At 40.9% G+C, this 24578-nt stretch overlaps 1 protein-coding gene across 1 annotated transcript in view; it reads left to right on the top strand.

The window, feature by feature from the left end:
• ITGA9 (integrin subunit alpha 9) overlaps positions 1-24578 on the top strand; it is a 225956-nt gene that overhangs the window by 185478 nt on the left and 15900 nt on the right. Inside the window, exons 24-27 of the mRNA XM_075493530.1 lie at positions 8239-8364; positions 8967-9086; positions 10800-10901; positions 19076-19195. Of these exons, the coding sequence (XP_075349645.1) occupies positions 8239-8364; positions 8967-9086; positions 10800-10901; positions 19076-19195 (468 nt within the window). The remainder of the gene's footprint in view (positions 1-8238; positions 8365-8966; positions 9087-10799; positions 10902-19075; positions 19196-24578) is intronic.

Genomic DNA, 24578 nt, shown 5'->3' with positions numbered 1-24578 from the left:
GTAGCTGAAGGAGCACTGAACTCTAAGTGATCTCAGGGGCTCTTTAAATAGAGACGTACCTTGAGATCGATTTGCCGCCTCATGTGTTAAGCATTTCACAGTTCATCATAGGGAGAGGAAATATACCTGTCAGCGACTCTCTCTTGGATTTCAACTGTTAAAGGCTGAGCATGTAAATGTTAGAGGTAAACTGGTTTCTATGTAAGGTGGTGTTCAGTCATTCTTAGGCCTGAACCTTCTGTGGACCTCACAGTTAAAGCATACAAGTGGTCGGTCTTTTTTCTCACTGTGTACATGTGGTGGTGCCCTCTGTCTAGGAAAGAAGCCGCTGTCTTGTAAGTCAGGAACTTTAAATCAGAAGATGTTTGCTTTTCTTACTAAACCGGGTAGGCAGCACTAGTTCTTGAGAGTAGTACTTCTGGGGATTGCTGCTAAGTACATGCAAAGTGGTTGCAGGGCCAAGACCAGGCAAATGTTGCAGGATTATGCTGATCAAACCCAGTTAACGGGTTATTTAATTAAGCTGCAGGGTTAAGTGCATCAGAAAAACATCTACAGGCATTGCAATCAGGTTAGCACAGATTTATGCCAAACGTGCATCTGGTGTTTTCCTTTTGGCTGGAGGAGCAGGAGCCAGAGCTATAGTGGAATACTCCTCTATCCTGATTTAATGCTTTAGCATCTCCACTTTGCTGTTTAAATCTTGTCTGTCATGGCCATGTAAGTTTACCTGTTGGATCTGTGGAGTACTGGTTTTGGTTAACAGCATTGCTATTTTTATTCGAAATCTTTCAAGAGTTGTGTAAAATGGGTTAATTTTAAAAATTCTTTTCTGTTGTTTCAGTGGCTCTTAAATTTATTGCCAGAATCAACAAAACTGCTCTGATTCAAACATGTTTCATTATCTGTGAATATTAAACATTTTTGGCATATGGCGCAAGTACTCAGATAACATATTTACATAACTTATTTGTCCACTGTTGAAAGTCTGACCTTGTCTGGAATTTCTTGTGAGTACTCTTTTTTTTCCTCAGTGTGTGTGACATGTTAGATTAACCATGCCTATCAATTCATCTCTGTTCACCTACTATAGGGTGAATCAGTGTCTTTGAACCAGGACACACATATACATTTTTTCCCTACTATTAGGGTAAGTGTGCTATGGTTAGCAACGAAGATAAACAAAAGTGGATCTGTTATATATTATCCAATTTACAAACTTGAACCGCTGATTAGACATGCATACATAAATAGTAAAAAAAAAAACTAGTAAGAAAGGAGAAATATGTAAAACTATCTGGCAGCAATTTCAAGAAGTCTATGGCCAAACTGTCCTTTGGAGCCAGTGTACCCCAGCATTGATGAGAAAGGCATCCATTTCAGAGTTGAACAATGTTAACGATTTTGTGAAACAGCTGACCTGTGTTCAGACCTTGAGAATGTTTCCTGCAGCTAAAATTGCTGTTCCAAATATCTCGTGTCTCATGATGTTTTCCCTGAACTTGCCCCTGCGCTTTTTCTGTGTTCGGACCTGGGCTTGGTTCTACCACACGCACTCACGGCTGGATTCTACCTTCACACTTGCTTTGTGTCAGCTTAATGCTGCTGGCTTCCAGGCTCTTGCTAATAACTGGTGATGATTTAGCTCAATAGAGGAATCGGGCTTGCTGGAAGAGCCTGGAAAGTTTAAGTTTTAATACCATAATGAATTCCTTTGCTTTAGTGGAAGTCTAGTGTTGTCTATAAGGAATGAGCTGAAGGTACACATTTGCTCGCCTGTTAAGCTTGTAAAATGCCAGTCATTGAATATGGGATTAGCACTCGGTTTCTCCCTGCTGCATTGCTGCATATAAGATTGTGCTTAATGCTCCATTGGACGTAACGGCTAGTTTCCTCATATTTTTCAGTCTCATTCTCCCAAGAGACTCCTATCACATGCACTTACTTAACCCCATGCCAACTGCCAGTTTCCACGTCCCTGTGCTTGGTCCTCAGCTGACCTTTCCAGCCCTCTGTTCGGAAATTGTATTTCATTTCCCTCTCCCAGGGAAATCTTGTGCAGGGTACGAGCCTCTGAAAAAAATGGAGGGTCTCTCCTTTGATGCATGTTAAATGGGTTGAGGTTAACTCTAGAATGGGCCACTGGCTTTCAGTCCACCTGTGAAGTTTATGTTGCAGACAGTATGGCCTGAATGCTTAAAATGTTTGCTAACAAACCCCAACAATTTCTTAAAGGCCCCAAAGGCTTGCTAGAAATTGCCATGTTCTGAGAGTAGCTACAGATGAGCAGAAATGATGTTATGAGTACCCTGAAGGTGGGGGACAGAGCTGATAGTAGAAGGGGAATGTGCTGAGGCAGCAGGTGTATTATTTCTCCTAGAAACTCCAAACCCCCTAAACCCATGGCTGACCTGGATTAGAAATGCGACAAGTGTTTCATTGGCAGCCCTGGGTTATCCTCTGTAGTCCCAGGGCAAAGCGTGGTGATTGTCCCTCGTGCACTGGTGCCACCTTGTTGGAGCACCAAGCCCAGCCCAAGTATTCTTATAAATCCCTACACATGCAGGGAAAGTCAGAGAGGATGATCTCTCTGTGTACGTAATAAATCCAACATGCTATTCCCATACAGCCCTATTAAATATCCTGCAGTTTTCTAGGATGTAATGTGTGTGATGTGTACATGATATGTTTTACATACAGCTGTTTCACTCTGAAATGTCCTCCTGCCACTTTTTCTTAAGGGTAGTGTAATCTGATATGGTTAAAAATCTTTGCTACCTTATGGGTTTGCCCCTGCTCTGTAAGACTTTTCAAATATTCAGAGTCCACTAAAGTCATCCTGTGGGAATTTCTATCCTTGTTGCAGATACAGCATTTTTAAAGCATGAAGTAATGCACATGCTTTCTCCAGTGATTACGTCTTGTCTCTGAGAAGCTTAGTGGTTTGTGCTGACGACAAAAAGTTGGCAGAGTAACCCATTGTATAGGCTGTCCTATTTAAACATTGTCTCTCAAGCATGTTTATGGGCTCTTTAAGGGGACAACAACTTCCAGTAAATTAACAAAGCTAGAGACTAACTTGGCTCTGACCGTGTGGCCATTTATGGGTAGGGTAGGCAGCCTAAGGGATATTCTGCTTTTCTGCATGATGATAGATTAGTAATACTATTAGCCTTTGCAGAGTTATGGTGACCTTTAGAGGCCTGTTATGCCATTTACAGTCTGTGTAGTACAAATGTTCTGGCTTATATCTCTCCGTGTTTATGCATTTTGCATGTATATGCACACCTGTTGAATACAATAAGAGAATACACATATATATGTTCATGAGTGAGTAGTGATTTTCAGTCCCTTAGATTTTGGATGTCCAGCTAAAACTCTCTAAAATATGGTCATTTTTAAGTATCACATGTCTGCCTTCTGGAAGCAGGCCTGTTAGGTGTCTAAGTGAGACACCCAGCAGTAACATCTCACTCTTGAAAATTGCAGATGGCTATTCTGGCATCCAGCGATGTTCAAGAATGCAGGTGAGATCTGAATGCAGGCTGTACTGGCTTTAATCACTCTGATATTCCACAGTGGGAATATCAGAGTGATTTTTTTATTTTTTTTTTTTTACCTTTCTTTACCTTGGGGCTGAGGAGTTTGATAAAAGTGCCTTTGAACTTGAGATACAAACTAAAAAAAAATAATACACAATAATACCAATGATGCATTGATATTAAGTGTTTTGCAGTCTATGACAAGATGTTCCTAGAGAATGGGAACATCCCTACACACGGACAGCCTGCTAAAAAGAAAACATTGTCAGTAAAAACTTGTGTGGGAAAATTTTACTTTTGTTCTTGATGTTGGTTTGCCTCACATGAAAGTTGAAGACATTATTCAAGATGGTCAAAACATGCTTCATTCTAATTAGAACAATGACAAATCGTGATAAATATATCAAGTTATAAATTTGTCATGGAAAAATTTTTAAAAAGTGTTTGGGTTTCCATCAGAAAACCACCCTCTTACAAATTTTTAAGTTTAGAATTGAAAATCTGAAAATGTAATTTCTTTGCAAAAATATGTTTGTGTTTTTTTTAATTGGAAAGGTTTTCCAGGAGTTGAAGGCTAGGATCAGTAGTTGGTAATAATTTAGTTCTGTGTTACAAAAATTTTACATTGTTACCCTAGAAAAACTCATTATACATGTGGTAGTCTCAACTATATGTGAGAGCGTAGACTGTTGTATATAGAGAAGAAGAAAAAGTAGCAAATAATTTAAGACCTCTGAAATTATTTTTATGCCACTTTTTCTGCAATGTAAAGCTGTTCAATGAAATCTGCTAGGTCAGATTAAAAAAATATATATCACTTCTAGTTATGGAGGGATATTGTATGGTCAAGACTGATTGTAGCTTTTTTTGTTCCAGAAGGGTTTGCTTATGTAGAAATGCAACCATTCTAGTACATAACAAACAATATAAATTCCAGGAGTCCTGCTTGTAGGAGTTAATGTAATATCCACACTTGAGGTGAAAAAATTGAAAACTTCTTCTTAGCAAGCATGCATAATGTGTATTTTGCGCACCTTTGGAGTCATCACCCTTTGCAGAAGTTCTGCTGGGCTGAAGACCAAAGTGTGCCTTAGACTGCTTCTTCACTAGCATCTTAGTTCAGTCCAGAAGTGAGCTCATAAAGCAAAACACAGCCCTCCCCACGCAGGGAGCTGTGGTTTGCATCGCAGAGTGCCCAAACTGGATTCCTTTTGGGGCAAAAGAAACACAAAGGAGCATTGAAGAGTGCACTTAACACTCATTTGTGGCTGCAGCACATTCAGGCCAGAGGACCAGACTCAGAGTAAGTTAGAAAAGTATGTAATGTGGACATCAAGTGCTGAGGATGCCATGCAGTTAGCCTGGTTCACCTTTTTGTTTGGCCTACATTATGTGCTACTGTAGACTTTGTCTACATCTGTCTGGGTACAGATTTTAGGTACACTTCCAGTACAGGAGATTTAGCTGTATTTGCCAGTGCACCAGACTGTGAATGATTTTATGCAGGACTTAAAACGGGTAAGTACCTTCTGGAAAACAAAATGAAACAACCTTCAGCAGACACAGCTCCTTGGAAGTCCCTCCTTGGGAGGCTGCAGGGCTGCTCCTGCTTGGTACCTCACTCAGGACAGGGTTTTTATTTCCCAAGCTGCAGTCTTAATGTAGGATTTAAGAGAGCCTCCTTTCTGTCCCTGTTCCTTCTGCCTCAGTTTTGTTGTTGCTTGTTTGTGTTAGAAGTTGGATATTGATTTTTCTCTGTGGCTTCCGTATAGTCCTTGTACTGAGTGCAAAGGCAACGCATATCTCTTCCCACATCCTCTGCACTGCTCCAAAAACCCCCTTCTGCTATTTCTGTGAGGTTAGATCCCAGGTCCTGGGAAGATCACTTTGGGGGTAGTCCTTTTCTGTTTATAGACTGCTGAGACCCATGGAAATTTCCGAAAAGCTCTAGTATGTCATGTACCCTGAAACTCCAAGACTTTGTCAAAGAGCTTGGCTACCTACTCCATTTCAAAGACTTGCACAGTTCTTACGTCTATAAAGCATAAGCGTTTGCTCATGCAAAGCCCTTAAACCTTGCCAGAAATTTTCTTCTCTGTGTACCAGATTATGAGGTTAGTCACAAGGAGAAAAACAGGTGGCTGGGGTAACACCATGGTTGAACAAGGAGAGGCTCATACACGAGGCCAAATCCTGATTTGTATTTCAGAGATGCAGTTCAGTCTCAGCATAATGCAGGCAGGAGCTTTGTGCTAAGATTTGATTTAGCAGGTTGATTTCCTAGAGCTGAATTTTTCATTGAAAACAAAGTTTAATGAAAAATTACCATAGTTTTGTCTGACTGGTTGACTGAACCTTCCCATTTTGCATGTAAAAATTGAGGAAAATAAGAGATGGTGTGAAATACAAGTGTCTGACAGTCACCCTAACAAAACAAACAAAAAACCCCCCAAACAAATAAAAAAACCAACTGTGGCCAGTCCTTTGGAAAGGCTGGATTTCCTTCTACCTCAGCATGATCCACCCATTTCGAAGTTTTTTGTTACTTTTTTTCCTAGTTCTGTGGCTCTGCTGTTTCTAAGAGTGCTAAAAGAAACTGAGTGCTTCTCAGCTGCCTTGCATCCTTTCCTGCCTAGCAGCTGTCAGCATACACTGATCATAGATACACAGATGAATAATTTCTGTCTGGTTGAATTCCCCCAAATTCTGCAGGCCAAGTAGTAGTGTCTGCCTTCTCCTTCTAGGAAGTGGCATCTGCCTTTAGCTACTAAAACAGGCTGTAGGTCACCCGCTGGTCTGTTCCAGAGCAGCGCAGGTGGCAGGAGGTGCTCGGTCCTTGCGCGTGTCCCTGCAAACATGGGCAGAGACACTGAATTTAATAGCCGCCTTGTGTAGGATTGCTGCATAGTTGGCAGAGAAGAAAGGGTATTTCCAAATTCAGACTTAGTCCTCTGGAGGTGCCTTTCTCTGTTTCAGCTAAAGTGTTTTAAAAAGGATGAGATGTAGCCAAACTTCAGTTTAAGAAAAGATAATCATTTAGAGAAGAAAGGACCAGATTTATGTTGCTTCATGCCAGATAATTCCTTTTAGTCTCGTGAGATATTTCTGCTTAGGTTTGTTGTTACACCATTTTTGTACAGGATATAAAGCAGGACTATTTGGAGAATATGCCAAAAGCTGGGGTAGTGCAGAAGCTCATACTGTCCTTTCTGTATCTCTTGCATGAATCTAATGACATCTGTCCAAGTGTCTGGTAATTCAAACTTTCAGGAAGAAGGAGCAAGTACTGAACAGATCTTGACTCTTCGTTGTTCTTGATTTAACATAAACCTTCTGGTTGATCTGGATCTAATTCCCGTGTGAAAGTTCAAAGAAAATAAATGTCAGTGTGCTTTGTGAATCTCTTACCTACAATAAATAATGAAAACTCATTCCAGGTGATCTGGACAAATGAAGAACATCATAGTCTTAATTTTCAGTTGATCCCAAGGAGACTGTAAACTGGGTAGCTACCTGTGCCTGTATCTGTTGCGAATGTAAGGACAGATTATGTGAAGACAGGTTATGAGTATGTACTTCAAAGAACAGATTATGAAAAGCTTGTGGGCCAGTGAAGCAGAAAAGGTTTATCTTACCAAGAGACATAGACATCACTTGTCTGGAAAATAACATTTAAGATCTAGATAGACCTTTGGTTTTTGTTTCTTTTTTGACAATACTTTGGCTAACTCAGCTATAAACTGTTTAATGCAGAATTGGGCTCAGAGTATGCAGTAATTTCATATCTATAACAACTTTTTTTCTCCCTCTTTCAAGGATTTGTGATTTGAAAAGGTAAAAGTTTTCATCCTGTCAAGAGTAGAGGATGTGGGGAGGTCAACAGCAGGGTGTATAAGAACATCACTTGGTGGTTTATGGGAAAATCTCACTCTCACAGGTTTTAAGGATAGTGGCAGGAGGAATTTGCTGATACTTTGTTGTCATAGTTTGTATTAAATTCCAATAGATTTTCTTCAGTGAATAGTCATAAGCTGCAAAAAGTGAGAAGGGTTTGCTAGGGCAAGGTTATCTGGACTCAAGATCATTTTATCAAAGCTTGGTACGTTTTGCTTGCTTCAAGCATCTACTTTTCTGGACAAGTGAATAAGCTAATGATACAAAAAGTTTATTTTCTTACTATTTATGCTGAAGGTAAAAGAACAGATTTAGTGTCCAGGCTTGTGCATCTACTCAAAGATTTCATTTATCTCATTAGTTCTGATACAAACTGTGAAACAGTCAAGGTGGGCAAAGCACCAAATACTACAGTTACAAAAAAGGTAATACACAGGGTAACACAATTCACTTAAAATGCTATGTGGTGATTTATATCTTTTGCTGAGATTTTTCTCCTCTGTCTCCATCTCCAGACATGTAGAACACAGACACCTACACGTGAGCTAGGTTAAATACGCTCATATCCTATCCAGTCAAGAGAGACAAGCATTTCCAGAGCATGGTTTGTCTGTCTTTGCTTTAGATATTTTCTTTAGGAATATTTGACTCCCAAAGCACTTATTTCTCTCTTTTGACTATTAATGCGAGTCCAGACATCCAGCTTAGATGAAGGTGGGATTGGTCTGTCCATAAAACTACACCTACTTGTGTCATTTATTTTAACTCAGAATAATCATTGTGAATATAATTGTACTTGCAGGTTGGTCAGGACAAAGGAAGCTGTTCTTTTCACAGAAACCCCAGCCCATGCATTGTTCCTCAAGAAAATGAAAATATTTTCCACACAATATTTGCTTTTTTCACAAAGTCTGGCAGAAAAGTATTGGTAAGAAAGTCCGCCTATGACAAACTTGAACATATGGTGTATCTTACAAAAGATTTTGCATGGCTCAGCATGAAGAACTCGAGCAGATAGTTCATTATAAAGCAACTGTTTGATGCATGTAGACTAATACTGATGTTGTACTGGGGGGGATATTTAGTGATTTTAATTATCTGATTTTTAAATGGATATAGGAAGTTTCAGGAAATGCAGTGGGGAGGGAGTTACCTAACATGGCAGTGCACGCTTAGTGACCAGAGCCCTCGCTCCTGTATTTTCTCAAAGGCACATGGGGCAGCGGGGCCCTGGTACAGTGCTCGGTGCCTGACCTGTGCAGAGGGCTGATGTGCAGCAGTAGCCCAGCCCCAGACACTCCTGTGTCTCAGCAGCTCTGCAAAGGGCTGAATTTCACCTGCCTTGCTTTCTTGCAGATCTCTGTATCTGGCTGTCTTCAGGTCTTGAAAGTTGTTGCTATTTCAGTGCAGGAGTGCTGTATTTTAGCAGTTTATTGTGTAACTTAAGTCAGCTGGCATGTTTGCTGTCGCACAGTTTGTCACTGAATTTTTTCCTCCTTTGCCTAACAGCTTTTTCCATGTTTCCTGTAGGACTGTGAAAGACCAGGCAGGTCCTGCTTAATTATACGCTGCAACTTAAGCTCACTAGCAAAAGCAGAGTCCTGTGATATAAGTGTCTACACGCTGCTGAATACTGAGATACTGAAGAAGGTACGTGCTTCCTTTGTAGTTTGCCTTAAATACCAATTTAAGTATGTTTATGTGCATCACTGGACTCAAGAGTTGCATTCCTTCTTCTCTTTACTAGTGTGTTATAAAAAATCATGGTGTCAAAGAAAACAGATCTATTTATCAACAGCATGTATGGAGGTGTTAATCCTAGTGCTTACCCATTGCCCATTAAGGCAGAAATAAATTAAATTCAGAAATTTATACATTGAGAAACAACAAATGAGGCCCCTAATTGTATGCATGGTGTTAGGGCTAGAGAATTCTGAAAGTTGAATTGATTTCTGAAAGTTTTCATTCTGAAAAATGAAAAGTAGAGTAAGTACATATAAACTGTGACCAACTATCTATCATTCCCTCCGTGTAAACAGAGACGTGGCAGTTTTTCGTAATTTTTTTACTTCAAATAATTATTATTCAAAGAAGATACATCACAACCATATTAATGCTGAGCTTGACATTTGTGACAAGAAACAAATGGTTGCAAGTTAATTCCTGTCTTCTCTGAAGCCACTGAATGAGACAGCAAATCTCTTAAATTTCTAGTGATTTACTGCATTTTGCCCTGTTTTCCTACGCTTAGAAAAATGCTGACTGTGTAATTGTGGCAAGATGCTGTAAGATTATGAGGGTATAAGATAATCAGAGGAGAAAGCTGATAACATGAGCCTGATAAAATAAACCTGTCTTTGATAGCTGCTAGATTAAAAGCATTGGAGAGAGCCCTTATTAGAAAGCAGTTCCTAAAGCAATTGATAGCTCTGAGCTTTTCCAGCTGAAACCAACTAGTCTGCTGATGTTTGTTCGTATTTGAAAACAGGAAATAGAGGCAAGGCCAGAATTTCAGGTATTTGTTACATGCTTATAGAAATGCTGAAATATGTAAGCAAGTAACTGAGCACACACAAAATGTGCTTCTGGGAAATTCAGTCCTGGGAGTAGTCAGGATTCATCCCATCTGCTGGGTCCTTTCCAAGGTGACCATTAGCAACACTCCTTTAAAAGACATGGTGCTTACACATGTCTTTAGATCAGTATCACCAATTACATGCCATTTGCTACTTATCACCTGCCCTCTCCAAGGTGAACAGCATACAGATGACTAACCTATAAGTTGAAATGGCAGCTTATTGGAACGTGCCTGTTAAAATGCACTGTGTAAAATATAGGAGAAATATATACTAATAAGGGGAGGTATACATTGAATATTTAAGATATTTGCAGTACACAGATTCAAATAATTAAGAAATTTTCACCTTAGGATATACTTGAGTTTATCACAGGTTTCATATATCTTTTTTTCTGTTCACTTGAAAAACAAATAGGAACTTTTATTTGATGGTTAATATTGAGCCTGCCTGGGTTGATTGGCAATGTTCTGTCTTTTGCTTTTGCAGTAAATGTGGGAAACATTAACTGGCCAAATACAAATTATGTGTTTAAAGTCCAACATACCTGATTTTGTTTTAATCTGAGATAATGTGCTCGGTTTTGTCTGTCTGTTATGAGCATAAGGTATATTTTTTTCAAAGCAGGGTTTTAACCAGGATAGTACTTAACCCTCAACCCAGCATTGTCTGGATGTGTTTATTACACTGGCAAATGTTTGATGTTTTTGTCTGGGGGTTTTTGGGTGCCTTTTTTTTTTTTTTTTTTTCCCCCTCAAATCCCATTCTTCCTCTTTCTACTTCTCAGGACAGTTCATCAGTCATCCAGTTCGTCACAAGGGCGAGGGTGCGGGTGGACCCTGACCTCAGAGTTGTGGAGGTGCCCAATGGGAGCCCAGAAGAAAAACCAGTAAGTAAATAAACCTGAAGAGAAAGGTTTTGTGATCCCAGTGGGCTGGAGATCATTAAGAGCTCTACACAAACTGGAATTTGTGGTTGTGGCTGGGCTTGGGCTGCGCTAGCCCATGAGAGTGCCCAGACTTTGTCTGGCTAGAGTAGCAGTGCTGTGAACTGTGCTTCTGTGGTTTTGCTCTCTGTGATAACCATGCTATCACAGTGAATGATGTTATGTGGAGCAGGAGGATCTGTGTTTTACTAGCCAAAATTGTAATACTCTTGAGGGATTTGTGCCAAAATTAGGTTTAGCTTCCTGTTCTAGGGTTAACGTCTGCTTTAATCCAATTCAGATTTTCCTTGAAAACCTAGCAGAGACTTGAAACCCCAGCAAAGTCTTTTCACATGTGCCAGTATGAAATATTTAGATGTGTTAATCACGTTTTGGGAGCTGTGAATATGGGCAAGGGGGTCTAAACTTTCAGAGATTCATGTAACTGTTCCATTGTGCTGAGCTGGTAGAATTCGTGTGTGACCTGATACTGCATTTTGTGTTGATCTGCATGAGGCTGGAATTAAAGTTCAAGGTGAATTCGCTGTATAATTTTAGCTGTACGTAAAACTGTACAGGGCCATGTTTACACTCTACTGGAGAAGGAGGTGATGGCTTTGGTTTCCTACTACCAAGTCGCTTAATACCTACACATGAAAATTGAACCGAAATTCAGCTTTCTTTTTGCCTGGTGAAATTTTAAAGTTTCATTTCTTATTTCTCTCTCACGTGAGGATCAGAGGTAATCTGGACTACTTTCAATTTCTCCTCTTGCTGTGTATTTTTGGAACATGATCTAGATCCCATCTCTCAGTTATCCTTTTATCCCCGATGATTGTCATCGCCACCAGCCCATGCAACCATTCTCTGATTGGCTCCATTTCAGTGAGTACTGTTGAGGTTTGAGTGTGAAAGCATTGAGTTCAACATGCTTTTGGAAGACACTGACGTCCCAAATTAAAGCACTCATCTCTGAGATACTGGATTTAAAACCCTACAGGCAAAGGAAGAATTGAACCTTCATTTACTTACTACCTTCAGTCTGAAAGTAGACATCATTACAGTGACCATCTTCTCCGCCATCATGTCTGCAATCCTAGACATAACTTTCTATTTTATTAGACCTGTCAGAAAAAGAAATTCATTTATATGATAGGACCCCATTTTTTTCCCTTCTGTTTTATTGTCTTTGTCAGGTTTCTGGGCCATTCTAAAGAGCATTAAAAAATAGGCTTGGCAGCTGAAATGAAAACATAGATAGCCTTCCCTGGGAATGTGCCTTATAAGTGACCTGCAGCACTGATTGTTTGCTTGATCTCTCTTTAGTTCTGCAGTTTGCACAGAGCAAATCTTGCAATTTTATGGCAAAATTTCATTAATGACTGAAGTAACACCTGACTGTGATACCCATGCCCCAACTGAAATGGAAGAAGCCAGGATCTCTCTGCCAAATATTTTGATCTATAAAGGGTTTTAGAATCTCTCAGAATGATAGGCACAATGTAAAATGTGTGCGATTACTATTATTTAATACTCAAAATTTAGAAATGCTTTTATCTAGGAATGCAAGCTCTGCTGTATTTCATTGTTATCTAATGCTTGGAGGAAAAAAAGAAAACAAAAAAACCCCAACATTGTGCTTTTCCTGTTCCCGGAATGCCTTTCATCAAGCCTTGAGTTGCAACAATTATAAAGTGCACTGTGTATGCTGGGAAGCTATATTAATCTTCAAACACGAGCTTGCTCCTAGTTCCTGGGAAGCCCTAGCTGTAAAGAAGCATGCTTGACGTGTTGTAGCCATGTAACATCAATTTGTAATTTCAAGTCTTTTCTAATGTGAGTGCCATTTGCTCTCTCCTTTATGCTATTTCCATATGTCTGTTGGCTTCACCGTTGCTGTATGTTTTGCATAGGGTCATATTCAGGGAAAAATTTAAGACATGTGGTTTGGCTCAAGGTATTAATTTTTCTCCCCCTCTCTTTTCTTTTGGAATGCAGAAGGAAATAGTACTTGTTGCAAGCCACAGCTATTCAGCTGGAAGTAGAGACAGGAGAGAGAAAATGTCTTTGTTCATACTCCTCCCTCCCTTTTTAAAACCCATCCTGCATTCTTTTCATTGACCATGGACTGCTGTACTGTATCTGTTTGGATAGCAGCTCTTTCTATCCTGAACAGTTGTGCATGAACTTCCTTTGAGTCTGTTTATGAAAGTGTTCCCTAACAATGAGAAACATTTTCTTAGACACTTTATCATGGTAAATTTGAAGAGGCCTTTTTGCTTTCTACAACTGAATATAGACTTACTAGCCCATTTAAACAGTTCTTTTTAGAACTGGGTGCCCTTACTTCGCTGGGCACTTTTACAATATAGCTTACAATATCGGAGTGCAAACTATCTGTAAAGAAGACAAAAGGAAAAGGAAGACTGATATTTGTGATGGTAGTGTAAGAAGCACCAGTGGTGGCAGGACCACCCATATAAATATCAGCTTTGTCAGAAACTCTAGTAGACAATTTGTAAGGGAGATGCAAAAGCTTATGTAAATATCTGTAAGTTGGGAAGCAGGCTGTCTTTGAAATGAACCCATTTTTAAAAAAGATGCATTTATGCAATTTTCAGAAATCATTTCTCTGGATTTGGATATGGTTTTATGTGATTTGGAATCAATTATTTTCTGTCTCTGGTTACAATAGGCTGTTTGAATTCTTATATTGGAGAAATCACACGAAGAAGGTGAGCAGAGTTTGGATTTGGCTCTGCGATGACAGTTGTATTAACATGAGTATATATTGGCTGAAACCAATGGTGTGGTATTTTCAGGAGGCATACTTTCTTTTCTTGAGCATATGGGTTTCCATGAAGGTTTGGCTCCCTTCTTCTCTACATGTGAGGCAAAACCAACAGTAAGCTCCATGAGACTGCAGTGATCAAATACCAGATCCAAGGATTCACATCCTGTGCTCGCTGCTCGTATGCAGGAGGAGTGCTCATATGGAGCAAAAGGACTTCCCTCTGTGAGTGCCAGTGTGGAGGGAAGAATAGGCTGGATTTCACTATGTCAAAACCAGCCAAATGCCTCTGAGCCTCCCTGTCTTGAAAGTAAGGGAATGCAAAGCTGAATAGATGAAAGGGGAATCCCAGATAAAATGCACAAAGCTCCTGCAACAAAGTGCCCTGTAAAGCTGAAGGCTACCGTATAGCTGTCTGGTGCTGTCAGCTCAGCACAGGTATGCTTCATCAAGCCTTTGAACCTTTCCTTCTGGGTAGAGTTCACTGTTCTCTCATTTTCAGCCCAGTCACCCCAGGTTTAATTCAACACAGGCAAATGGTTGCCCTATGTGGCTTCCCTCCCCGCCCCCCCCCCCGCCAGGATTTAGGTACGTTTATGTTTGCGATGATAAACAAACATATTTCAGGGAAAAAAACCAACAGAAAAGAAAAACTTAAAAAAAATGAAGTTTATGGTTGTGAAGACCTACAAGGTGTTTCTGAGAGGTCTTTATATGCATATTTATATGCAGAGAGATTTAAATGCGTATTCACGTGTCTAAGCTTTAGCTGTCTGCCTGTGGCACGGAGGACTCCTGACTTTGGCCTGTGCTCCATGTCTGCTTTGGAAAGAGCAGCCTGTGGTACTAGACAGTTCTCATGATGTCCCAGTCTTTTTTTTAATGCACATGGGAATACCTCTTCCACTCAGCAACCCACCACCCCCCCTTCTTGCCTTTTAGAAACAGCATTTTAAGGCACGTGTTCTCTCCAGCTTACTTTTGAGATGGACACAACATCCTAGCCTGGCTGGAGCCAGATGTGCGCTTTCTGCAGCAGATTTGCAGCCTTTGCCGAAAGGGTTCCAGTGGGTTATTTGCTGCCTTGTTGTTTTCACTGTGTTTCATTTTTCGTTTCGTTGTTTTACCTTTCCATCTGTTACTGTAACAATCCCTTTATAGATTTTCTTGTCTTTACGGTGCAGTCTGGCAGGTAGAAACACACACTTGGGTAAAGGAACAGAACAATACAGAATAGCAATAAAATACAGTTAATTTCCCAGGGATAGAGACAAGCAGGTAGCAAGGATACCTCAGGTTTTTATTTTTTCAAGAACTTCCAAGGTTTTTCTTAGTATATGTAAATAAATAAATATGTAAGAAGGGATGCATATACATATATGTACAGATGTATAGGAGAATGGTGTCTTTACTGCAAGTCCCCTCAAGTATGATGGCACTTGAATGGACAAGTCAGCCAGCAGTGCAGTGTGGTTTGAAACACCAGGAATATTCTGGGTGATAATACAGAAATAAAATAGCATTTTTTGATAAGCCCATGCCTTCCATGGTTCTGTGGTTCATGATACAAGTGCATAATATTCATTTAGTGCTCATAAGCAAAAAGAAATGAAAAGTTTGCAGTTATGTATTTCTAACCAGATTTTGCTGAAGTATGTTTCTTGTCTGAGTCCCAGTGCAGCAGCGTGTGCCTATTGTGCAAAGGGCTTCAGCACAGTATGAACTTTAAGTATTTGCAAAATTCCTACTCAGTTAACTTCTTAACTTGTTGCCTACACACTTTACTGAAATAGGGCATTTTAAAAGCACTGAAAAAAAAAAATTCTGATTCTTTTCAATTTGTTCACTAAGACTATCAGAATATAACAAGCGTTTGGCACAGGTGGAAGATGAACTGGTAGATGCCCTTGTCCATGCAGGTTCAACATTTCAGAAATCAGTGGTAGCGTGAAGATCTCTGTTTTTTTACAGAAGGGCAGTTACATTGTGTAAAACCTGATTGACATGTGAGCTGCGTACAGCTAAATGGTGAGCTATGCTGCCTCCCGGGCTTCCCCGCTTTCAGATCCCGCAAGCACAGCGTGAAATGCAAAAGATAAATATGATACTAAAACTCCTCATACATCATCAAGGCAACTGTGTTTTTCACGGCCTTTCCCTGGCGTTTTGTCGGAGTCTGAAAACAAGCCCGTAAGCCACTCCGTATTTTATGATCGTTGCATGTGCTTTCTCTGAACCAGACAGCTGCCACCCCCCACCGCCCTCTCTGGGATGCTTTCCCATCCCACCTCACCCTTATCTTCTGCATCAGTCGCTCTTACCACTCGTGTCTTCTCTATCGGGTGGGGCTGTGGCAGGTGCGCTGGGATGGGGACTGCCTTGTGCTCCCCAACGTGTTGGCTGCCCTACAGGGGCTGTGCTGCTGGAGTGGATGGGACAAGGAGTTCAAGGTTTGCTCAAGACTGGCTTTCAGACACTGCGTGATGGCCAGCGGGTCAACCAGCAGGCAGCGGCTTATCTTTAGTAACATCACCCTCTGCCTCTAACCTCCGCCCTGGAATGGCTTGCTTCCCTGGCCTCCCACCACTTACTGTACTGGCTTCTTGCTGACACTCCCAATGTGTGATGTACACTGACTGTCTGCTCAGTTTACTTTGATTGGGGTTTGGCTTGGATTTTTTGTTGTTGGTTGCTTCTTCACCAAAACTCATTGCAGTGGGTGCATGTTAATGCAGGCAGATTTTGAGGGCTTGAGAGGGATAAGGACATTAACATGTGCAACATCCCTGCTCCTCTCCAAACCGCAAAGCCATGAACAGGGTTTTTGTTATGCTTATATGTTGATTCCAGACTGCTAGAAGAAACCGGATAGATTAGAAGCTGTTGTTGCTCTCTATCCTTATAGCTTGAGCTGTGACTGCAAAAGCTACAGCCAAGCTATTCTTGCCAGTGTGCTTCAAACCTGAAATGTGGTGCTCTTGCTCTAGAGGTGATGTATGATTTGATCTCTGCAGCTATTCCTGGCTCTGTCTTTTGGCAGCGTGAAGGACATAGAGGTCTATTGTGCTGGAGGTTGCGTTATGTTAACTTTTACTCTCCGAGTAGTGGAAAGAAGGCACCACCTCATTTTGCATCCAGGGACTGCTTGAAAGGTCTCTTTGCTAAAGTTGGCAATACTTAAAATGTTAGGAGGTTTTTTTCTTTTAGAGTCAGAAAGGAAAATAACATTAGTGCCTTATCATCTAAGAAATACTCATCTGACTTGGGTCTGCAAGATGAATGCTAACCATAGCCTCCATGAGAAATGGAGTGCCACATCAGATCATCTTTCCAAGCTGGCTCAGAAATACGAGGAAGGCACAAGATTTGTGTTTGATCTCTCTGTCTGGTATTTCCCTTACACTCAGCTTGGCTATGAGGGAAACTCTGCTGCTTAGGAAACTTTCTCTGTTCAGCAAGATGTCTTAAAAAGTCTGACAAAGGCTTTGTGCTAATGTCTGAAACGCCTAAATTTTTCTTTTTCTCGGGTGAAGAATTGGTCCATATTTCGAGAGCTATTTTGAGCATTGTGATACTAGTTATGGGAATATGTTTGAATAATGCTATCTATGTATAGCTTCGTTCCTGTCCATTTGTTATGTTTTCATGTCTCGTTGTCATCAAATGCCTGATAATATCTCATCAATAGAAAAAAACAGTGTGTGTAAATCAGCTGTGTTCAAATTCCTCCTCCAGAAAAGCTGTGGTCTTAACCAGCGTTAGCCTGTGAAACTGAGATGAAGGATCTTTGAGTACTTTTTTATGGGAACACCGTGACAAAATATAGCCCTACTCACCTGCTTTCTGTCATCTGTGCCTGTAATTTTTGTGGGTGTTTGCCGAGGCTGCATATGCTTACGGAAACAGAGAAATGTTCGTTAGTGGGATCTTGGGAGGCTGTCCTGTCCCATTTCCCACTTGAAGCAGGGCTGTTGCCTGCACTGACTCAGGATCCCCATGGCTTTGTCTGAGGCTCGGAAACCTGTAAGGATGGAGAACCCAGAGCCTCTTTGGCCCCTGTCCCAGCGCTACCATCACCTCCCTGTTGCAGCTTTTTCCTGAATGCCCACCTTCATATGGGTTGTATGGTATCACGTTCCCTTTGCCATCTCATAAATTATGCTGTTTGAATGGTGTCACCAGTGAGTGGAGGTATTTCATGGGTCTTCCATGGGCCTCTTGAAGGTGAGTATCTTGGGGTTGCATAATTGTATCTGACTCTAAATCCTGGATTTTCACCCACTTTTAACTACCAAATTTTTTTGTTTTGTTTAAAAGATTGATTTAACAATTCATATCTATGAAAGGGTTTTGACATTTTTAAGCAAAGATGATGAAAGTGGTTTGTGAAGGAGGGAGGAAAGCTTGCTACTTTGCCTTCCAAAACAAACCAAACAAAGCCAGACAAAGCAAACATATTACCTTTAAAAAAATCCCTGCTGCCTCTCTGCATTTGCTGGATCTTAAATTGCAAAATTTAACATAGAAATAGCCCTCACTGAGAAGAAATGTTTTTGAGTTTTCCACTGAGGAACTGGTTTTGATTGAAATAAGAGACTGGAAATTCACATAGTGTATACGAGCAGTATAATTTGCTCCCATTTTCTTCTTAAGGCAGATGGTTAAGGAAAGCTCTTTGTAGGATGTATTTCCCTGCCATACATGCTATACAAAAAGAGAGAAGAGAACAGCAGGGGACTGCTCTCTGCGTTCCCAGAAGAACCCATGACTGCACGCGCCCTTCCCTCTTTCACGCAATGAGTCTTGTGAAGCACAGCAGGGACGATTTGTATTCAATAGGGATATATGCAAGTTGTCCCATTTTTTGTGAAAAAAAAAAGTTAATAAGCTCAGCATACATGAGTGTTTCATGTGAAGCATCAGGGTGTTTGGCAGGGACGGGAACACGATGAGTAAGACAAATCATGCAAGATGTCATGGCAATCCCTGCCAATCCGAGGGACGCAGTTTTTTATGCAAACCTTTGTGCACCTTTAGTGGCCCAGCACCAGAACAAGCTCGGTGTCTGGGGGGGGGGGGGGGGAGGGGGTGGCAGGGTGAGAGTTATTTTGGAGTGGAAGCTGATATCCTTTGGATCCACCGCATGGCTACTCAAATTCCACTTGAAAGCTTTAAATCCCTTGCGAAAAATAGATGGAAAGCATGAAGCTAAGGACACATTTCATACTTGTTTGACAGATGAAATATGATCAGTGAGGCCACCATGCAATGTGTTTAATAAGATGAGTACAAGAGAAAACAATACAACTTCCAATCATAAAAAGATCTTTTTCTAATTGCTTTGTAGGTGGTCTTTGAGGCTTTGCACAATCTGGAGCCTCGTGGGTATGTTGTTGGATGGATCATTGCCATCAGTTTGCTGGTGGGAATTCTCATCTTCCTGTTGCTGGCTGTGCTCTTATGGAAGGTAAGGTAACAGATGCAACAAAAACACGAAGACTAGTCCCAGGAAAAAAAGCTTAAATTCATCCTTGCATTTAACATCCATTTGCTTTAGGAACTAAATAATTGTCTAGTCCATTACAGAAGCCATTGGCCAGGAAAAATATTTTCATATCCAGGCTTTTGTGAGGGACAGGGAGGGACTCATGATGTAGAGCAGAAGTGGAAAAGTGGATTTTTTTTTTAATTTTTTTTTTTTTAGGGCCTGGTTGTTAAAAGTTGAAACCTCTGATACCGTTTCAGGACAAAGGAGGATCCCTCTTAGAAAGCTGCTGTTATCTCACACTTAGATACTTGGTACATCTCTGTGGTTTTCTGATGACTGAGGCTGACTGATTTCAGCAGGGTTTCCTGAAAATCAGGTCAATTTTGCTTGGCCAGCTAAAAGATTGGGTGCATGCCTAGTAAAACCAGTCAGTAGCTACTGTTTTCAAGAGGTAAATGCCTGGGGGAGAGGAGTATCCAGCAATAAATTCTTCAGATCCCTCAAAGAAAGACTTCCAGATGAATAAAATGCATTACCAGAGCAAGAAGCACTGGGACATGTTAAAAGCCAGCTTTCACACCATCTCTGGTAAGATACAATTCTTGTACCCAGGCACTGTTGCATGGTAAAACTGGGCTGATGCTGACACATAGCAGCAGCCATCTGGTGTGGTAAATACGAAGGGTAAGGAGCTTCAAGTGTTTTCATTCCTCAGTTCCCTGTTACCAATCCATAAATTTAAAAGGCCATGGTCAAGGTCAGGGACTGTCTTTGAGAGAAGTAAATCTCAAATGCACACATGGGAACAAGTCCAACCTTATTTTGCTTCCCGTGGCGCAGGTCCAGCAGCCTGATTCGCGCTGTTTAGCAGCATGTGCGCTGCAGGCTCTGCTCGCCGGCTGTGCCGGGACTGGAGGTTGCAGCCCCGATGTGCTGCGAAAGGACATATCGCTGCAGGTCGTGAGGCTGTAAAATGGATTTACAAACCTGGGCCAAAAACTGGCCATGCAATTCCTTTTATAGATTATACAGATGTGTGTATAGCTCTGTTATAGATTAGACACCTACCCCATAGATTATATAAATTTTATATGGGTTATAGATTTAAAGTATTTTTATAGTCAGTTTTGAAGATTTGTAAGCATGTACTGGCCAGGTCAAAATTGACTGTGCTTTCTGTTTGGAAAACAATGTTTGACCGCAGTCTAGAATATCTTGTAACTTCTGTTTTTCTGGCATGTGGGAAATGCTTTTGCTTTCTGTGGCAGAAAGAGTGAAAAAAAAAAAAAAAGTCTGTGCAATTAAGATGGCAGAATAACCATGAGAATGGAAAAATATGAGATTGGAAGAGGCCCAGGGTTTATGTCCCAATGACACACAGTTTTGGAAAAGGAGTTACTGCTGCTGATACCTATATGACTGATTTCATATGGCTCGTTTCCTGAAGGTAAAAAGGCACTAGATTAACTGTTTGAAAATGTGCAAGATAAGAGGAATAGCACCTTTCACTGTGAGTCTTCATGAGAATCTGACAAGTTCAATTCTTGGTCTCTACTAGAATTGATACAGTCCTTTGCTTCCTGGCTTAATCTTGAGACTTGAGCTCTTTTAAATTTTACAGGGATCATTCAAGTACACATGAAGAAGCTGCCATTTTTGCAGCTGCCATTTTGTTTCCCTGAGGAAATTCTGAGTGACAGCAACAAATAATTATAAATAACACCAGGCTTATATAGCCCTTTCTGCATGCAGATGTTAAAGTGCTGATGCAAAGCAAGGTGAGATGCCTTGCTCAGAATCCTGCGGCAGAGATGGCAGTGAAAGCCAGGCTTTGTCAGCAGCACTCCAGTGCTTTATCCACGGAGTTGCATGATTACTAAAGGAACCAATAACTTAAGGTTTTGTTTTAGAGATAAGTGATTAAAAGTGTGTAGCTGCTTGTATCAGCCAGTATTTTCATTTAAGTCTTAGTTTGGAACATAAATATACATAAGCAATACTTTGCACTCACTAGTTGCTATATTTATTAAAGTTACTGGCAATATTAAAGTTGTCTGAGATAAAACTGACGTGGGAAAGTTGCAGTCCTACAGAGGAATCTTAATTGTCTGATTGTAAATATTTGTTAGACAAAGTTGGCCCAGTATATCCTACAGTCATTCCTAAATTTTGTGTGTGAAGACATAAAAAAAACCAAACCTTATATTTAGAAGTGTTTTAGTCTTTAACTGTGGAATGAAAGAACAGATATGAATTAGATGGAGTTTTGGACCTCTTAGAACCACTAGTGAGAACTAGAAATGACCCACATTTTTAGAACTAGAGTATGAACTAAATTATATTTTTATTAAGAAATTAATTAGAGCTAAACTGTGGTCCTGGAAGGCAGCTGTTCACACAAAACAGAGCAGGAGCTGGAGCAAACTCATTATAAGGGAACTGAGCACTGGCAGCAGTGCAAGACTTGCTGGCTGCAACTGTGTCTCAGGCCTATGTGGAAAGTACGTTCTCACTGTGTGCACAACTGCGCCGTGAGTGGTGCGACACAACGGAAAAATCCTCAAACACGCCGGTATTTTGCAGATGCAGTAAGCAGCTCCTTAAAGTTGCAGGAAAATAGAATACACGTAAATATTTCACATTACACACTGCTAGAATTAATGGTGTTAGCAGGAGTGAGATCTCAGGGATATTCCAGCCCAAAATCCTATTTGAATCAGAATAAGGTTACTGTGCATACAATAAAATGAGGGTGGTAATGATTTCATTATTTGTAGATCTAAAATTGCACAGTTTAGGGGGTCCATGTCAATGGAAGTGATGTTAAATGCCTGGTTGTTTCACTTCACATAAAAGTTTATTTATTCACATGCAAGACCACAGCCATGTTTATACACAAATAACAAGGCTTTTAGTGTGAGCTTGATCAGTTTTTGACTGGCTTTGCTTTTCTGTTTATTCTAGTATTTCATGTAGACACCGTGTTTCCTCTGGTTTGTGTGTACAGATTCAGAGGGGTGAGCAGCTGACTTCCACGAGATGCTATGCGTAAGGCAGACCGGCAAGAGTTGCCCCACTTTTGCCTATTTTGTTGGATAGCCCAGTTTTACCCTGACTCTTGTGGCCATTCGTATCTTGTTCATCCACTCTGGATGCCTTTGTGCAGGCATCCATGGAGATGTGCTCCCACTCTAGCCGGTTCATCTGCAGCGCAGCTCGCTCTCCCCACTCGCGCCTCGCCTGTGGTCTCCCATGTGCAAGAGGAGCAGGAGGGGCTCTCGTGCTGTTGCCCACAGCAATACATCTTGCTTTTTACTGCGGAGATTGGCCTGCACCTCTTTGGTGGCCTCCAGATGCTTGTGGAGAGTGGAGAAGGGGAGGAGGTCGCTTTGCTTCAGGCCAACTACCCACATGCTAGGCAAGCCCGTGGTTTCACAAGCACTGGCAACAGTTCAGGAGGGAAAGGCGGTCATGGCTGGATTATTGTGGGGAGCGCTGTCCCACGCATGCTTCCCTTAGCTGTCAGAGCTGCAGCCATGCGCAGGGACAAGGTCCCCTTTGGGCATAGTGGATTTATGCACACGTAAACCAGGGGAGAATTGGCATACACCATGCAAATGAAAAACTGAAGCGTGATATATTATAACACCATAAATATTCTGTTAATCATAGTAGTGCTTTACAGTGCTGTGGATTGAAGTTTCTACATTTGAACTGGCTTGAGTTGTGGAGTGGATTATTCAATCCATATCATTTTAGATAAAATGCACAGAAAGAAAAAAAGTGGTTTGTGCACAGAGGATGTCAAAGAGGGGATATGTAAGCAAGTGCCAGACTGGACGTTTGGGCAGCTGAGTGATCTGTGGAGCCAGTTGTGGAAGTGATTTGCAAAACAAAGATTTTATATTCATTGCAGTAACATTATTTTGTTTCTTTGTGGCATGTTTAACACAGGAGCTGGACTTTTATCTAAACTTATTTATCTAGACATTAAACTTCTTTCTGAACTGAGCCTGCCTGTGTGGTATCCAAGCTCTGACTTGTTTAAAACAAGGTTTCTAGCACTGTTTTATAGCTTTTTGGATTCCTGGGGCAAAGAATTGATCTCTGGGTGTCCCTTACGTAATAAGACACTCTTCTGCTCCAAATCCTGGATTTTTGACAGGATTGTAGAGAAGAGAAGGACAAGCAGAATAGCACCCACATATGTTGTTTTTTGATTAGCCAGAGGATTCCTGCTCTTCAGTGCATGCTAGACAGAATGTTTTTTGCCCTTTGTCTTAAAATGAGAATTGGAAGACCTTTTTTTTGTTTTTAGGAGAAATATTGTGGAGACACTGAGCTGAGTTAGTGCAGGCTTTGAACTGGCATTTTCCAATGGGGAGCATGAATCCTACCAAGTGCTGGACTTGCAGAATCCTCATATAAGCAGAGCCTGTATCATAGAATCATAGAATTCTTTGGATTGGAAGGGCCCTTTACAGGTCATCTAGTCCAACCCCCCTGCAAGAGCAGGGACATCTTTAACTAGATCAGGTTGCTCAGAGCCCCAACCAACCTGACCTTGAACGTTTCCAGGGATGGGGCCTCCACTACTTCTCCGGGCAACCTGTTCCAGTGCCTCACCACCCTCATTGTAAAGAATTTCTTTTTTTAAATCCAGTCTAAATCTGCCCTCCCTTAGTTTAAAACCATTACTCCTCATCCTGTCACAACAGGCCTTGCTAAAAAGTCTGTCCCCGTCTTTCCTATAGGCCCCCTTTAAGTACTGGAAGGCTTCTATAAGGTTTCCCCACAATGTATGTGTGGATGCAGCTGTTTGCTAGCACTGCTTTAAGGGATAAACTTTGAAATATAAAGCTTTCATTATGAAATATGAAGTTCTTTAAAAAAAGCCAGACAAACCCAAGCAGGTTTTTCAAAAGTTGCGTTTGGGCTTCTTGCTTGGAGAAGCCTTATGACTTTTTTTTCTGTGACTGCACAAGTGTCTTTGAAAGAACACTTGTATTTCCCTACATGCAGTAGTTGCCATTGCCTCATATATTGTTTCAGCATTCAGAAAATATCCTAAGCTAACCAAGGCTAAAGCTAACTTGAAATTCACCTATGTAGCAGAAAGCACTGTTTTCCCCTTTTTGGAAGGAGACACTTTCCCTTACTTCGGGCCTCTGACATTAAGTCTTTTTACAATGGGCCAAAACATACAGCTAACCATTTTCCAGCAGAGGAAAAAAAAAAAACCACAAACCCTCTGCACTTATTCTTTGCCAGTGGTTGCTCAGTATCCTGTGTTACAAGCCCAAAAACATTTTCTCTCCCTTTTATCTGCAGCTCAGGTGGCAGAGGCTAACTACCATTTCCT

This window comes from Mycteria americana, chromosome 2, assembly GCF_035582795.1.
Source record: "Mycteria americana isolate JAX WOST 10 ecotype Jacksonville Zoo and Gardens chromosome 2, USCA_MyAme_1.0, whole genome shotgun sequence".
NCBI lineage: Eukaryota > Metazoa > Chordata > Aves > Ciconiiformes > Ciconiidae > Mycteria > Mycteria americana.
The sequence above is the reverse complement of the archived record's forward strand: the minus strand, read 5'-3'. Positions and strand labels throughout refer to the sequence as shown.